Source organism: Coenobita brevimanus, chromosome 1 (assembly GCF_032717465.1).
Source record: "Coenobita brevimanus isolate Jiangsu-jjx chromosome 1, ASM3271746v2, whole genome shotgun sequence".
NCBI classification, from domain to species: Eukaryota; Metazoa; Arthropoda; class Malacostraca; order Decapoda; family Coenobitidae; genus Coenobita; species Coenobita brevimanus.
Window position 1 is genome coordinate 60,050,154 of NC_136954.1, and position 17,441 is coordinate 60,067,594.

At 42.2% G+C, this 17,441-nt stretch overlaps 1 protein-coding gene across 2 annotated transcripts in view; it reads left to right on the top strand.

The window, feature by feature from the left end:
* Nucleotides 1–17,441, top strand: part of pths (probable ATP-dependent RNA helicase DDX47) — a 36,405-nt gene that overhangs the window by 12,472 nt on the left and 6,492 nt on the right. For both annotated transcript variants that reach the window (XM_080276923.1, XM_080276889.1), the window contains 5 exons: nt 4,835–4,954; nt 10,455–10,571; nt 10,964–11,187; nt 11,973–12,105; nt 17,310–17,438. In XM_080276923.1, coding sequence (XP_080133049.1) covers nt 4,835–4,954; nt 10,455–10,571; nt 10,964–11,187; nt 11,973–12,105; nt 17,310–17,438 — 723 coding nt within the window. The remainder of the gene's footprint in view (nt 1–4,834; nt 4,955–10,454; nt 10,572–10,963; nt 11,188–11,972; nt 12,106–17,309; nt 17,439–17,441) is intronic.

Consider the following 17,441-nt stretch of genomic DNA (forward strand, 5'->3'; position numbering starts at 1 on the left):
GTACAGTTTTTTACAACTTGCTCTATACCGTCATGCAAGATTCAGCCTGTGTGTGTGTGTGTGTGTGTGTGTGTGTGTGTGTGTGTGCGCGCGCGCGCGCCTTAACTGCTCATAGTCTATTTGATGGCTTTGAATGAAATTTCCTGGATGAGGTGAGATTTGTTACTCTGAAGATCTTCCACTATGTACAATTTTCCAACCATGATTTTTAGGGGGGTCAGCCCCTCCCCTTACCTAGTTAAAAATCTCAGAAAGGAGGGCAGATATGGCTTGGATATCTTAGCACATGTTCTACTTTGTGATTTTGGGGGAGCATGAGCCCCCCCAGTGAATGTACAGCGAGGTTGGATGGTGAGGAATTGGAAAATGTGAGTACGTTTAAGTATTTGGGTAGTGTGATGAGTAAGGATGGAGGTTTGGAGGGTGAAGTGCTTGAAAGGGTACAGCAGGGAAGAAAGGTTGCTGGTTCCTTAAAAGCAGTGATAAGAAACAGGGAAGTGAGCATGGAAGTAAAAAAGTTACTACATGACAGTATTGTGATACCAACTCTAACGTACGGAAGTGAAGCTTGGACATTGTTGGAAGGACACAAGTCAAGAGTGAGAGCAGTGGAAATGAGTTATTTAAGAGGAGCCTGTGGAGTCACGTGGAGAGACAGGCTGACGAATGAGGATATAAAGGAGCGTTGTGGTGTGGATGTGGATGTGATAGGAAGCGTTGTGAGGAACACACTGAGGTGGTTTGGCCATGTGGAGAGGATGGAGGGTGAAAGATTGACGAAGAGAGTGTATGTGAGTGAGGTGGAGGGTGGAAGAGGGAGGGGGAGACCGAGGATGAGATGGAGGGATGGGGTGGAGAGGTATATGAGAGAGGGGGGTGTGAGTTGGGAGCAGGGCAGTGAAATGGCGGGGGACAGGGCGACTTGGAGGCGATTTGTTTGTGGCCACCCCAAACGGGATTGAGGCGTCTGGCAATAGATAGATAGATAGATGAGCCCCGTAATGAATCATGGGGGGGTCAGTCCCCCTCCCAAAAATAAAAAATTATCAAAAATTGGGAAAAGTTAGCACTGACAAAGAGAGTGTATGTGAGTGAGGTGGAGGGGGGAAGAGAGAGGGGGAGCTTGATAATATGTTTTACTAAATAGATTTTCCCTCCATTATTTTTAGGGGGATCAGCCTCCCCTCGAAAGCTTGTAAAGGATACAAAATAGATGAAGAAGGGCATATATCACTTTGATATCTTAATACACGTATGATGAGTTCTCATCCACTAACTGCTACAGCTGCAACTGATCACTGAGTGTACCGTTTCACATATGTTACCACCGTGACCATGTGGCTTTTACATCGGGATACAAGCTTCTTTTACGATTCAGTAATGTTATTTTGTATCATTCTTTCAAATTCCTATGCATATCACAGGATTGGGTATGCAGTTTCCATGTTTTCTCGTGATGCACAGGAAGAAACTGCTCGTCTACTTTATTTTGTATTATTTTTTTATTTTTTTATTTTTTTATATGTAGCTGTTAATGTTCTGTGACCTCCAGTCTTGGACAGGGTTAACTGCATATTGATCCTGGACTTTGAAAATGAAGAATACGTAGTGGATCATTATTGTTGTTGTTTGTTAAGGCCCATGACTAATGTAGGGGTAGCCAAAAAGATTCCAGACTTATGGATTATGGAAAGAGCCAACCATGTTGTGAACCTGAACCTTGATGAGGGAATAGAGGGGTGATTGTTCTTGCTTTTGTTTATGTTAATGGCTTTTGGTTCATATAGTGATAGCGAAGAATATTCTTGCCAATTAATATATATACAGTAAAACCTCGATATGACGGACTTCAATAGACCAGAATTCACTTTTATCGGAATTCAGGAGCTACTGGACTATATTCCTGTATATTGGAAAAAGTCCGATAAAGCCAGAAGCAGTCCGGACTGCCTGATCACTTCAGCTAGGTTCACCACAATGAGGTAAATAAAAGACATGTTCATCAGTGTACAGTACAGTTTTATTATATATATTATACTGTTTGATTATTATAGTTAATAAATAATACAATCAGTACTGCAGTGGTAGAGAAAACAGTTTAAAAACCATTGGTGCAATCTGGACTAATGTCTGATATATCGGAAAAAATTCAAGTTAGCAGGGGGAAGTCTGGATGTTGCTTTTATTGGAATTTCACTTTTTTCAGAATGGTTTGGTCCCCAATTAGTTTGTTATAGTGAGGTCTTACTGTATGTCTTTATATATATATATATATATATATATATATATATATATGTGTGTGTGTGTGTGTGTGTGTGTGTGTGTGTGTGTGTGTATGTATGTATGTATATAGTTCACCATCCATTCACTCGATGTAATGCTGCTGTGGGTGTCTGCCCTTGCCTCTTTTCCTTCCTTCCACTTCTGTCTTTTTTTCCTTCATTCTTTCCTCTTCTGCCCATGGATGACTTTACGTTCCCTAGTCTGTCTTTCTTTCCTTCACTCTTTCCTCTTCCTTCTGCCTATGGGTGACTCTACACTGAATGACAAGCCAAACAGTTTCCTGTCCACCAGGAAACTATTAACTACGTTGGGTGATAACCTTATAATCAAATTATGGTGCCTGGTGGTTTAGTAGGTAATTAAGGCGCTCCAATTGGATTGAGCCTGTGTAGGTTTAGATCCGAGGGGGGTAGTTGGGGTATATTGCTCATGTAATGCCACTCAGGGATGAGTGAGGCTGGTCAGTCTCATCTTAAATGTCAGGACCAACTTGCCCAGCCTAGGCCTGCTGTGCTTCTCATGGGGCAGTGCAGGATTAGATGATGGATGGATGGAGTATAAGTGGCTGGGGAGTGGCTGGGAGAAGGAGGGAGGTGAGAAGACAGGAAGAAATCAGTAGGATAGAAGTTGTGGAAGCAATGAAGAAAGTCAAATTGGGGAAACCCCAGGAATTGATGGAGTGTGTGGTGAAATGTTGAAGCATGGGGGAGAGATAGTAGTAGGATGGATGTGGAAGATGTGCAGATTGGCCAGGGAGGAAGGTAGAGTCCCGGAGGATTGGAAGTCAGGTATAATTATTCCCTTGTACAAAGGAAAAGGGGAAAAAGAAGTGTGTGGTAATCATAGGGGCATTTGTCTTCTTAGTATAATAGGAAAGGTGTATGGTAGGATACTTATTGACAGAGTTAGGGAAAGAACAGAGGAATTAGTTGGAGAAGAACAGAGAGGCTTTAGGAAGGGAAGAGGTTGTGTAGATCAGATATTCATTCTTAGATCTTTAGTGGAAAAGTTTCTAGCAAAGGGAAAGAAGTTATATGCAGCTTTCATGGATATGGAGAAAGCATATGACAGGGTGGATGGACAAGGATTGTGGAAAGTATTAAGAATATATGGAGTAGATGGGAAGTTGTTGAATGCTGTGAAGAGTATGTATGGTGGTGCTAAGGCTGCAGTGTGTGTGGATGGTGAACTGAGTGAATTTTTCTCTTTGAAAGTTGGGTTGAAACAGGGATGTGTCATGTCTACATGGTTGTTCAATCTGTATATGGATGGGGTAATAAAAGAAGTACAAGGTAGGGCAGTGGATGTTGGAGTGGCCCTGGTGAGAGAGGGTAGTGTTTGGAAACTCCCTGTACTGTTGTTTGCAGATGATACTATGTTGTTAAGTGAAGATGAAGGGGAGCTGCAAGGCTTGGTGGATGAGTTTGGGAGAGTGTGTAAGAAACGAAAGGTGTATGTAGGGAAGAGTAAAGTGATGGTCTTTGAGAGAGGTGGTCAGTGAATGTACAATGAGGTTGGATGGTGAGGAATTGGAAAATGTGAGTACGTTTAAGTACTTGGGTAGTGTGATGAGTAAGGATGGAGGTTTGGAGGGTGAAGTGCTTGAAAGGGTACAGCAGGGAAGAAAGGTTGCTGGTTCTTTGAAAGCAGGGAAGTGAGCATGGAAGTGAAAAAGTTACTACATGACAGTATTGTGATACCAACTCTAACATACGGAAGTGAAGCTTGGACGTTGTTGGAAGGACACGAGTCAAGAGTGAGAGCATTGGAAATGAGTTATTTAAGAGGAGCCTGTGGAGTCACATGGAGAGACAGGCTGATGAATGAGGATATAAAGGAGCGTTGTGGTGTGGGTGTGGATGTGATAGGAAGCGTTATGAGGAACTCACTGAGGTGGTTTGGCCGTGTGGAGAGGATGGAGGGTGAAAGACTGACGAAGAGAGTATGTGAGTGAGGTGGAGGGGGGAAGAGGGAGGGGGAGACCAAGGATGACATGGAGGGATGGGATGGAGAGGTATATGAGAGAGGGGGGTGTGAATTGGAAGCAGGGCAGTGAAATGGCGGGGGACAGGACGACGTGGAGGCGATTTGTTTGTGGCCACCCCAAACGGGATTGAGGCGTCCGGCAATAGATAGATAGATAGATAGTTATAATAAGCAATTAAAAAGTAATTTAGAGTGAAACAGAAGGTTTTAAGTGTTATCTGAACAGCAGACACTTGTTTAAGACATGTTGTTTTTGTCACAAGGTGGTCCAGTTGGACAAAGCCTCTGTTAACTTGTAGTGTACAGGAAATGGACGGCATGAGGCAGGCTTGACTACTCCTGACTCAATACTTAGTGTCTCAGTTTCTCCATGAGAGGATGTGTATGTATGTAGACCTCATTTATCAGTATGATGTAAACCTACATTTCTGTATGTAAAATTTAACTGTATTAAATTTTAATTTTATTTTTATTTTTATTTTTTTATTTTTTTTATTTATTTATTTTTTATTTTTTTTAATGCCAACTCTGCATACAGGTAGCTAACAATATTCCACACCCGTAGATCATGGACGAGGCTGACCGAATTCTGAACCTAGACTTTGAAGAGGAGGTGGACAGGATCTTGAAAGAGCTTCCAAGGGACCGCCGCACCATGCTCTTTTCTGCCACAATGACCAGCAAGGTGTGGTGCCTAGACAACCATCATCATTATCATTGTCATCATTATAACCCTGTTTCCTGTTGAAAAAAGTAGTGTTGTACTGAGATAAAGCAGTGTTGTGATATTGTCTTTGACCTGGTTGAATGTTGATGCTTGCTTCATTACTTACTTGTTAATACACTACTTACATATCTCTTATGTCTCACTTTTCTCTACTGGCATAATAATTGCTTTTGTAGCTAGGAAGTAATGTTTTACTGTTTTTTATCATGTCTTTATCTGTCTGTCATTCTATCTGTTTAGGCTTTAACCATTGAAAGCCATAACTCCTTCAGTTCCTTTTTTTTTTTTTTTTTTTTTTTTTTTTTTAAGAGGGTAGGAAAGCTGGTGATAGGGAGAGCTAGAGCTTCTGTTTTCTCAGCATTCAGGCCTATCCTGATTATCCCCTTTATTGATCATTTTCCAGTGTGTCACTGACAGGTGGAGTAGGCCAGCCTATTCTCCCATACACCTTTCTCCGATTGTCATGTGTATTATGCTACATGAACTTTACAGAAAGACACATTGTACCCTACTGCACCACAGGGGTTGGTGCCAGCAAGGGTATGTGGCCAGAAAACCATGCCCCCACTACCTAGTGGCAGACTTGGAAGGCATGACACGCACTCCTTCATTGTGGTTTTGGGACTGGAATGGGATGGGATTTAGATCTGTGCCAAAGGGTACAGGGCATCGCATTTCCCAGGCTGCTGCTTCCTTTTAGAGACGGGCCCGAACCCGGGAATAGCACCCCAGAAGGCTGCCCTGTCATTGAGTGTATAATGGCCGGGCAGTTACAGTGCTGAGTCATGCTTGGAGGATATTCCTATAGTAGTTCTAACAGTGTTCTCCAAGGCCACTGCCATAGCCATTGGCCATGGCTGGTCATTATGGGTCCCTGATCCCCTGCCTGGGGGCTGCATGTGGTCCGTCTCTTCCTCTGCTTCTTTGGCATAACTAAATTGAAACCAAGCATTATAAGCAAGCCTGAGGAGACCAAATTGCCCAAGCGGTTCAGAATGGCATCATGGAATGTGGGTAGGTTGAAGAGTAGAAGGGGGGGGAGGGAGTGGTGGAGACCTTGAACAGGTGGGGGGTTGATATCTGCTGCTTGGAGTAAGTTAGGTGTAGAGGAGAGTCAGCAAGGATGATTACTGGGAAGGACTGTAGGTAGCGGTTATTGTGGAAGGGAGGTGTGGATGGATATGGTGATGTGAGCATGCTTATTGAAAAGTGGATGGAGTGTGTAATGAATGTATTGAGAATGAATAATAGGATTGTTGCTCTGAAATTGTTGCATGAAAAATTCCTGGTTACAGTAATATCAGCATATGCTCCACAGGTTGACTGGGATGATAAAGAAAAGGACAGATTTTGGGATAATTTGGTTGGTGGTATGGGGGATGATGACATTGTAATTTTGGGTGGGCATTTAAATGATCATGTGCATCAGCAGCTCAGAGATACTGAAGGGGTGCACGGGGGGATGCGTGTATGGTATGAGGAATGTGGAAGGGGAAAGATGCTGGAGTTCCAGGAAGCAATGAATATAATTGTGTGCATTACACTTTTCAAGAAAAGAGAGAGTAGGCTGATTACATATGAGTCGGAGCAATAGTCAGACTTACCTTCCTGGTCAGGAAGACTGATAGGAGGTTAGTGAAGGATGTTAAAGTTATAAGGGGTGAAGGGTGTGTGCAGCAGCACAGATTACTGATATGTGACATAGTAGTAAGGAGTGGATTGTGAAGAAAAGGACTTATGCATTCTGGATGAAAATGAGGAGCCAAAAGGTTTCCTGCACACCAGGATAACCATATAAAAATTATGGCACCTGGCACCTGATGGTTTACTGGGTAATTAAGGTGCTCCAGTCGGACTGAGCCAGTGCAGGTTTATATCCAAGGGATGATTGGGGGTGGGGTTTATTGCTCACGTAATGCCACTCGGATGAGTGAGGCTGGTCACTCATCTTAAATGTCAGGACCATCTTGCCTAGCCCTGGGCTCTTATGCTCCTCATAGGACAACACTGGTTTAGATGATGAATGAATGAAAAATGAAAAACCTAGCAATTAGAGATGCTGTCAATTGTGAGATGAGTAGAGTGGTGGCTGAGCAGGGAGCTGTAGACAGATGCGTTAATGAGCAGTACAGAAGTCTCGGGAAGAATTACTGATTCTGTGTGTGGATGGACAAGGGGCCTACCAAGGCATAATGTAACTTGGTGGTGGGATGAGGGTGTAGAAGCCGCAGTTAAGGAGAAAAGAAGACTTTTCCAGGAATGGAAAAATGGTTGGTAACGGAGAGGAACATTTGGCTGCCAAGCATAGGGCCAGAAAGGAAGTGTACAGGGCAAAATCTGACTCCAAGAGATTTTTACTGGATAGCTTTAATTGTGCCAAAAGGAAGAATGTGGCATTTAACCCGCCCCATCCCGACCCTTTTTTTTTGTGTGTGTGTGTGTGTGTGTGTGTGTGTGTGTGTGTGTGTGTGTGTGTGGCTCAAACATCCGCTTTTGGTGAGAAACATCGAAAATTTATAGAGAAATCGCTCACCTGAGGTTTAAAATACCGGATTTAGGTGCGAGAACTTCCTTACCTGACTGGGTTTTCTAACAGGCTGGCACCAAAGAAAATGAGTTCTATGGGAGGGTAACTATTTTATCCACTCATAAACAGTATTTATTTATTTACTTGGTACGAATTTATATGTAGTACAAGAGTATATTGGTTTTCAAATAGTAATATAGGCATTATAAGCATTGTTTCACTCACTAACTCATCACCATTCATGACCTTTTTTTTTTCCCACATTACATGATCATCATTTCTGACTGTTTCTTCCTCTAAACTTTGTCCTCCACATTGTCATCGATTGGGGAATCACTCTGGCCCTGAATGTCTTTATTGGCCAGGTCACTGGTAACAGATGAATTGTCGAGACAATGGCGTGCAGGGGGGGGGGGAGAGGTTATGCGGTGTAAGGCATTGTTCCTGCATGGCATCTTGTAGAGGAATAGAGGAAGGTGTCCCGTGTATACGTGCCAAAAATCACTCGCGAAATCACTCACGAAATTGAAAATTGTGCAAATTAGGGACCTTGCAATGTTGCCGCGTTAATTCACGTCGCCGGAACGGTGCGGGTTAAGGTGGCAAAACAGATATCATGGGTGAGCAGTGTGTGAAGACTGATGAAGGAGAGGTAGTGGTGAACTATAAATACTGTATATTAAAGATGCCTGGCGAGAGCATTATAACCAGTTGCTGAATGAGGAGTTTGACTGGAACAGGGGAGGTTTGGAGTCATCATATCTAGTGTTTGGCCCTTAGCCCATGGCATTTAATTGATGCTGTTACTGTGAACAGGGCAGTCATCAGGATGCAGTTGAGGAAGGTGATCATCAGAATGCAGTTGGGAAATGCTCTGGGTTGACTGCTGAAGTGTTGAAGGACTTAGGAGATATAGGGGTTGGATTAGTTACTGATTTGATGAAGTCAGTTATATAGTGAGTGTGCTGTTCCAAATGTTTGGCTGAAGAATGAATTGTATAATGAAATGAACAGTCTTCAAACAGTTTTTTTCAGCTTTGGAAAGATCTTACATAGTGAACAGGCTAATAAGGCTGTATCCAGCCCGTATAGTATGAAGAGCTTCTCTTGAGCTGTTTGGTCTCCCATTTCATCAAACTATATTTATGGCTTCCCATTGCAGTAAGTTTTATATTTTGGCTTCCCACAAAAGTAAACTCCAAATTTTGCCCTTCCATTACAGTGAACTATATATTTTGGCCGTCCATTGCTATAAGTTCTGTTTTGTCATCCCCTTGCAGCAGACTGCTGTATTATGGCCTACCATAACAGAAAATTCATGTTTTCTGGACCTGCATTACAGAAAACACTAATATTTTGACATTGCATTAAACTAGAGTGAACTCCCGGTAGTCATTCTGGCCTTCCATTATAGTAAAATGTTTATTATGGGTGCTGATAACATACTTTGTTATACACTTGTATATGTTTACACCCTATCAGTTGTGCTGATGGCATATACACACTCATACACACACAAACATAGCCATGACCTGACAGTGCTTTGGCTTTAAAATGCATCTCTCAGACAGACACCCCTTCCATCCATCCATCCATCATCCAATCCTACGTTGCCCCATGAGGAGCGTAAGAGCCCGGGGCTAGGCAAGTTGGTCCTGACATTTAAGATGAGAGTGACCAGCCTAACTCATTCCTGAATGGCATTATGTGAGCAATAACCCCAACCACCCCTTGGATATAAACCTTCACCGGCTAAATCTGATTGGAGTGCAGCAATTACCCACTAAACCACCAGTTGCCATAATTTGGTTATATGGTTACCACCCAGTGTAGTAAATGGTTTCCTGGTGAACAGGAAACCATTTGGCTTGTCACTCAGTGTAGAGTCACCCATAGGCAGAAGGAACAGGAAAGAATGAAGGAAAGAAAGACAAAAGAGGGATTGTAAAGTCACCTGTAGGCAGAAGGATGAGGAAAGCATGAAGAAAAGAAAGACAGAAGAGGAAGGAAGAAAAAGAGGGAGGAGAGGAAAGGGCAGACACCTGAGAGCAGCACTACATCGAAGGAGTGGATTGTGAGCGCCCCCACCTCATTCATAATTTGCCAGCATGGTCAAGGGTTAATGCTAGTACTGTTCTCCTTTTGAGAAGGTCTGGCCATGCAGTGGACCTAATGTGGATGGATACAGATACTGTACTGTCAGGCAGGTTTATTCAGCTTATGGTAGACCTTGGTAGTGAAGGGGCTAATTGTTGTATTTTACCATCCACTCACTCAGTGTAGTGCTGCTCTCGGATGTCTTCCCTTTCATCTCCTCCATCCTTCTTTTCTTCCATCCTCTTCTGTCTGTCTTTCCTTCATTCTTTCCTCGGGCTTCTGCCTACGGATGACTTTACGCTTCCTCTTCTGTCTTTCTTTCCTTCATTCTTTCTTCTTCCTTCTGTGTTTGGGTGACTCTACACTGAGTGACAAGCCAAATGGTTTCCTGTACACCAGGAAACTTACTATGCCGGGTGGTAACCATATAACCAAATTTTGGCGCCTGGTGGTTTAGTGGGTAATTATTGTGCTCCAGTCGGATTGAGCCAGTGAAGGTTTATGTCCAAGGGATGGTTGGGGTTGATTGCTCATGTAATTCCACTCAGTAATGAGTGAGGCTGGTCACTCTCATTTTAAATGTCTTGACCAACTGCCTAGCCCTGGGCTCCTACGCTCCTCATGGGGCAATGTAGGATTGGATGATGGATGGATATATTTTCTTGAGTGTAGTCATCCCACCATGGGATGGGAAAGGGAGTATGATGGTGATAGTCAGAAATTTTGATAAAAGGAGATATATAATGGACTTTCTTTAAGGGCATTGTTGGATAGCTACAGTATGTAAATAACTGAATATTAGTACCATTAGTTAACTGTGTCACAATCCCATAGGTAAACAAACTACAGCGAGCACATCTGAAGGATCCAGTTAAGGTGGAAGTGTCATCAAAGTACCAGACTGTCAGTAAACTACAACAGTACATGCTCTTCATCCCCTGTAAACATAAGGTATGGAAAAAAACACTATTTTTCAGCAAACTAGATTAGGTTTAGTCCATCTTTATTCGATTTTCTGTTTCACTAGAAGGAAAAGTAGTTCATTCCAGTATTGGCAATAGATGAAATGCTTACTTGACAGATTAATGGATTTCTTTAAGCTGTGTTGGTGTACTTAGTGTTCAGTGCTGATTCCTTAGCAGTTCAGTTTGGCACTTGAAGCAGTGTTGAGAAAGTGTAGGAATAGACTACCCTGAAGGCTGTATTTTACCCCTCAGTTCAAAAGTCTCTCCTAAATTGAACAGTAGCCCAAACAAAGAAAGCATGTCATCACATGGATGTGGTAATTGTGAAACTACTAAACAAAATACTGTGGTACTAATTTTCTTATTTTTTATTTCCAGCACATTTACCTAGCATATGTCTTAAATGAAATTGGCAACCAATCTGTAATCATCTTCTGTGCCACTCAACTGTCCACCCTGAAGACAGCTCTGATGCTACGTAACCTGGGCTTCACTGCCATCCCATTGTACGGCAAGATGTCTCAGAACAAGCGCTTAGGGGCCCTCAATAAGTTCAAGGGAAAAGAACGTTCCATCCTTCTCGCTACAGATGTTGCTTCTAGGTAAGAAGAAAAAGGTGGTGGACTGTGATTGTAAAAATATAGTAAACTCTCCTTAATTTTGCTATGTCCTCTTTGTTGAGTACATGCATGGATGAGGTTATGGAAGATCAATTGGAGTTGTGGAGATGGGAGGGGAGCTGATATTGAATGGTGGACTGTCTTATTTATACAGATAATGCTGTGCTGTTTACCTAGAGTGAACAGGCTGTTGGCAGAATTGTTTAGAGTTTTATGAATGTGAGTGTCGTAGTTAGAGTAATGTAGATGAGAGTACTGTAAAGTGATGGTTGTTGCATGAGAAGTTAACATGTCATGCTTGTGAATGGAGAGAGATTTGAATTGGTGGAGAAATTTAAATACCTTGGTGTAGTAATTTAAATGAGTGGTATATGTGCAAAGTAAATGAAGAGTAGAATGGCTTGTGGAAGAAAAATGGCTGATGCTGTACAGACCGTGATATGAAACAGTAGATTAAAATATGAAGGCTGCAAGAAGATAACACAAAGGTGTGCTAGCATCCACACTGATGTATGGGTATGAGACTTTGATATGGCATCAGTGTTAAAAGCAGAGTGAGAGTTGTGGAAATGGAACTTTTAAGGACAGTGTTTGGGTTTTAAAGGGTGGAGAAGATATAAAACACAAATTCCTGATCACTGTGGAGTAAAGAAATATGTTAATAAAAAGTTTAGAAGAGAGTGGACAAGCATGAATATAAAATTAAATAAGGTTGATGGTCATTGTCAGTGTGGTATATTTGAGTGAGAGTATATATTTTTTTTCAGAGGTCTAGACATTCCATGTGTGGATTATGTGATCAACTTTGATGTACCTATGCACAGCAAAGACTACATCCATCGTGTTGGGAGGACAGCACGTGCAGGGAAGGCTGGAGTTGCTATCACCTTTGTTTCGCAGGTGAGTTCACTTGATTTGTGTGCTGTTATGTAGCTCTCGATGAGTGCAACTGGAGTGAGTTTGATATTGTGGTTGTTAACCCTTCAACTGATAAAATAATCCCATACCTGATAAAAATTGTGTGGAGATGCTATAATGCAGTGTTGTAAAGTTCAGACAGAGTAACAAAAGTGACACTAGATATAGAAGTAGAGGAGTGTGTGTGTGTGTAGGAAAGTGATTTAGAATGAAAGACTTCAGTTAGATGAAAATAAGGTTATGTTAATGTCTCTTTTGTAGCCTTCTTGAATGAGTATTAGGCTCTGGCATCTGGCAGTTAATTGGCAGGTGAAATGAGGCTATATATAGGTAGGTGGGGGTGGCCACTATCCACTTGCTTGATATGGTGCCACCTCCAGGTAGTTGTACGCTGAGTGACAAGCCAAAAAGTTTTGTGTGACCCAGGAAATCATGTAACCAAATACATATGTGGTCATCTAGTGGGTTTAGGCACTCCAGCCAGATGTAGTCTTTAAGTATTTACATCATGGGGGATGATTGGGTTTTATTGCTCACATAATGCCATTCAGAGAAGAGTGACTGGTCACTTACCTTAAATTTTTTAACCATGTAGCCCAGCCCTGGGTCCCCATGCTCCTGATGGGGCAGTGAAAGAGTAGGTTATGTATGGTTGAATAAGAGAGGGGTATAGAAGAGCAAGAGTGCTATAGTCGTGGTGCACGACTCTGAGGTTGTCATTATCGTACCCTGGCAACCTATCTTTCAACAGTGTGTACGATTTCGTATCGTATTATACACAAATCACATTATTCTACATGAATATATTATACATGAGTATTATAATACACGAACATAATATCCACAGATCACAGGCATATGATATACACAAAATCAGATGCCTTTTGACAAGTAGGTTGCCAGAGCACGTTAATGACAACTTCAGAGTCATGCGCCGCGACTATAGTAACTGATTCCCTAAGTTACAAAATGTGATTTTTAAATAAGGGCAGCAGTGATGAGTTGAAAGTACCACCTTGAAACTACTGATTTAGGGATGGAATAGTCACAGTGATGGTGTTAAGCAGCCTGGTAGCTCCATGCTGTAGGTAGGGAGATGGTACACTGGATTTTTCCATTCTGATTCATGTACTGAAAAATTAAATCTGAATAGAAATACGGTGTATGATTATCATAATCCTGCTTCTTCCCTTCAGTACGACCTTTAGAAAACAATAATACAGTAGACTCTCTCTATAACAGACTAATTGTGGAAAGCCAGATCTGTTTAATCCAATAGTCCGTTATATCTAAAGGGTCCCTTCGGAGGTAGGATTTCAAGTGCATATAGTACAGTAGTTGAAAATAAATGAATACAATAGCATATTCTAGTACTATCTGTCCATAGCCAGGTGCCATAATCCCGTAACGGGTAGCCATTTGTCTTTGAGTTGGTAGTTTTACAGGAAAGGGCACTAACCCTCCACCAACCCACATGTTGCCATGTAGGGAACGTTTGAGTTGGTTATATGGTTCTAGTTCTAAAAATGTAAACTACACCCATTTTACACAAACTTGACCCATGCCCTTTTGTAGCTAATTCCACATTCATGTCATAACACTGCTATATGACTGGTACAGCATTACCATTGTCTGTTATTACAACTCAGCATTCACAATGGGGAGAGGGCAGTTTCAGGCCAGGTTGGAGTAAAAAGGGTAGGAAACACATGTATTGTGCCCCATTTAAGTCATTGCTTGTTATAGCCAATAAAAGTTCAGGTGGCATTGTGGCATCCGTTAAATCTGATATCTGCTATATTGGGGTACATTACAGCAAGCCTACTGTAATAAATCATATAATTTATAAAAATATTAAAGGCTGTTATTACAATGAGGTTAGTGGTAGGTGGGGTCGCTCATCAACCACTCACTCGATGTAGTGCTGCTGTTGGTTGACTGCCCTTTCCTCTCTTCCTTCCTTCTTTCCTTCCCCCCTCTTCTTTCTTTTTTCCTTCATTCTTTCCTCTTCCTTGTGCCTATGGGTGACTCGACACTCCCTCTTGTGTCTTTTTTTTCCTTCACTCTTTCCTCTTCTTTCTGCCTGTGGGTGACTACAGTGAGTGACAACCAAATGGTTTCCTGTACACCAGGAAACCATGTACTATGCTGGGTGGTAACCATATAACCAAATTATGGCAGTCGGTGGTTTAGTGGGTAACTACGGTTCTCCAATTGGATTTAGCCAGTGCAGATTTATATCCAAGGGATGATTGGGGTTTTTATTGTTTATGTAAGGCCACCCAGGAATGAGTGACGCTGGTCACACTCATCTTAACTGTCAGAACCAACTTGCCTAGCTCCGGGCTCCTATGCTCCTCATGGGACAACACAGGATTAGATGATGGTGATGATGATGATGTTACAATGAGCAGTGGTGGGCAGCGCAAATGAAGAGAGACCTTTCACAAGCGCACTGCGCAATCCACAGTTCAATGCGCAAGCCACAGTTCAGTGCGCAAGCGCAAGTGCACAATCTGACAAATATTTAGCTTGCGCAATGTTGCAAAGCGCAAGCGCAAACCACTTGCATATATTTGTGAGAATTACTGTTAAATATTGAGATATTTAAATAAAATAGCATACTTACTTTTATTTATTATTATTATTTTCTATTATTTGTAATTTGTGCAAGTGCGCAATCTAATATTTAGCTTGCGCAATGTCGCTAAGTGCTAGCGCAAACCATTTGCATATACTTGTGGGAAATACTGTAAAAAATGGAGATATTTAAATGAATTAGCATACTTACTTTTATTTATTATTATTCTATCAATCTATCTATTGCCAGACGCCTTAATCCCCTAAGGTGTGGCCATTGGCCACAAACAAGCAACAAATCACCTCCATGCCGCCGTGTCCCCTGACAATTCACTGCCCTGCTCCCAGCTCACACCCCCTGCTCTCATATACTTTACTCCATCCCTCCATCTCATCCTTGACCTCCCCCTCCCTCTTCCCCCTCCACCTCACTCACATACACTCTCCTCATTAGTCTCTCACTCTCCATCCTCTCCATATGACCAAACCACCTCAGTGTGTTTCTCCTAACGCTTCCTATCACATCCATATCCACACCAGAACGATCCTTCACTTCCTCATTTGCCAGTCTGTCTCTCCATGTAACTCCACATGCTCCTCTCAAATAACTCATTTATTTCCAGAGCTCTTACTCTTGACTTCTGTCCCTCCAACAAGGTCAAAGCTTCGCTTCCATACATTAGAGCTGGTATCACAGTACTGTCACGTACTGTAGTAACTTTATCATTCGTGAAGTTCAAACAGAGGAGTGAGCGGGCTGCGAAGTGGAGGGACAGGGAAATGTGATGTTGCCAGTTTTACTTTTATCTGCATTTTCGCAAGACGTTTTATTTAATAATTCAGTATAGATATACAATAGCATGTGTAATTCCTTACAAAATCATTAAAACATATTATTTAAGCCAAATATCCACAGCCTAAGAAATTATTAGGTTGTGGATATTTGATATGGAAGCGAGGCATGAACCTTGCAAGAGGGGAACAAATCAAGAGTGAGAGCAGTGGAAATGAGCTACTTGAGAGGAGTATGTGGAGTGACATGGAGGGACAGGTTGACGAATGAAGAAGTGAAAGAATGTTGTGGGGTGGATGTGGATGTGGTTGAGAAGATTAGAAGTACACTGAGGTGGTTTGGACATGTGGAGAGAATGGAGAATGAAAGACTGACTAAGAGGGTGTATGTAGGTGAGGTGGCGGGAGGGGAAGACCGAGGATGAGGTGGAGAGATGGAGCTGAGAGGTATATGAGGGAGGGGGGAGTGAGTTGGGGGGAGGGTAGTCAAATGGTGGGTGACAGAGCGACTTGGAGGCGATTTGTCTGCGGCCACCCTTTGCTGGATCAGGGCATCAGGCTATACAGTAGATAGATAGATAGTATATATGATTTAAATAATGTTTTAATGATTTTTGTAAGGAATTGCATATGCTACCTTTAATAAATAATGTATTTTTAATTTATTATTATTTACTGCTAATAATAATAATTTAAAAAATATTAAAATACATTGTCCCTGTTGAAGCATTTTAAGAAACGCTACTACCCTCTGTCCCTCCCGCCTCCCACCAGAACCCTCGTGACCTGCCCGAGCCTCCCCCATCCCTTGTCCAGACATACGGGAGGCTCCCAAGACCACATGTCCCTTGGATTGCACAGTGCGCAATCCACAGGGCAGGTGTGCAAGGCAGGTGTGTGAGTGCAAATTTAGTTGTGTAAGCACAACTAAATTTGCACTTGCACACCTGTCTTTTCATGTGCGAAAGTGCAATATTGCGCATGGTCTCATGCGGTGCGCAATGCGCAAACGATATTCACCGGAGCGCAACGGTGCGCAGTTGCGCTTTGCACAAGTGTTTGCGCACCTGCCCAGCACTGACAATGAGGTCACTTTGTGAAGGTGGAAATTGGAGTAGAGCCTGTTTGCTTTATAGAGTGGGGCAAGCCATATTAGTTGCTGGTTGAAAATTTGTATTTTTACAGTTTTTCCAGAGTCAAGTCATGTATCTACTTGATGATACGACATGATCGCAGTGGTTATGATACTTTGTCTTTATTAGTATTGGTACTGCATATGTAAAGTGCATCTGTAAAGAAAATTTTCCCCAGAATAGTGCAGATGATTAGACCTGTGAGGTGAGGCCAGTATTTGTAGGGGTTTGATTTATATGCAAATGGTTGTGTAGCCCATTTCACTGAACATGCTGCTGATAGTTCTTCCACTCTTGCACTTCATCTTTCATTGTTTCTGGATCCTACCGCACTCCATCTGTTGGTGGGAAAAATGGTTAGGATGATGATGATTTGCTATTTCTACGCTTCATGTCTGAGGTGGGAATTAAAGAATTGGAATGATGATGATCATGATCGTCATCATCATCCGGACCTCCTTTCTCATCCTAGGGCAGGGTGAGGTATAGCAATGTCCAGACAGCCCATGTTTGCCCACTCCAATGGGCCATGCTACCATTCACTCATCATTCAAGCCCCTGGAATCCTGGCTGTATCTGATATGTCAAAAACTTTCACCACATTCTGTAACTTGACATAAACATATCCGACAGAGTTAATCAATTGGAAAGATGATGTTTTATTTTCCATTCTCTTTTCAGTATGAGGTTGAGGTGTATCAGAGGATTGAGCAGCTTCTGAACATGAAGTTGGAAGTTTACCCAACTGTGAAGGAGGAGGCCTTGGTTCTAGAGGAAAGAATTGCAGAAGCCGAGAGGTTTGCCAAAATGGTC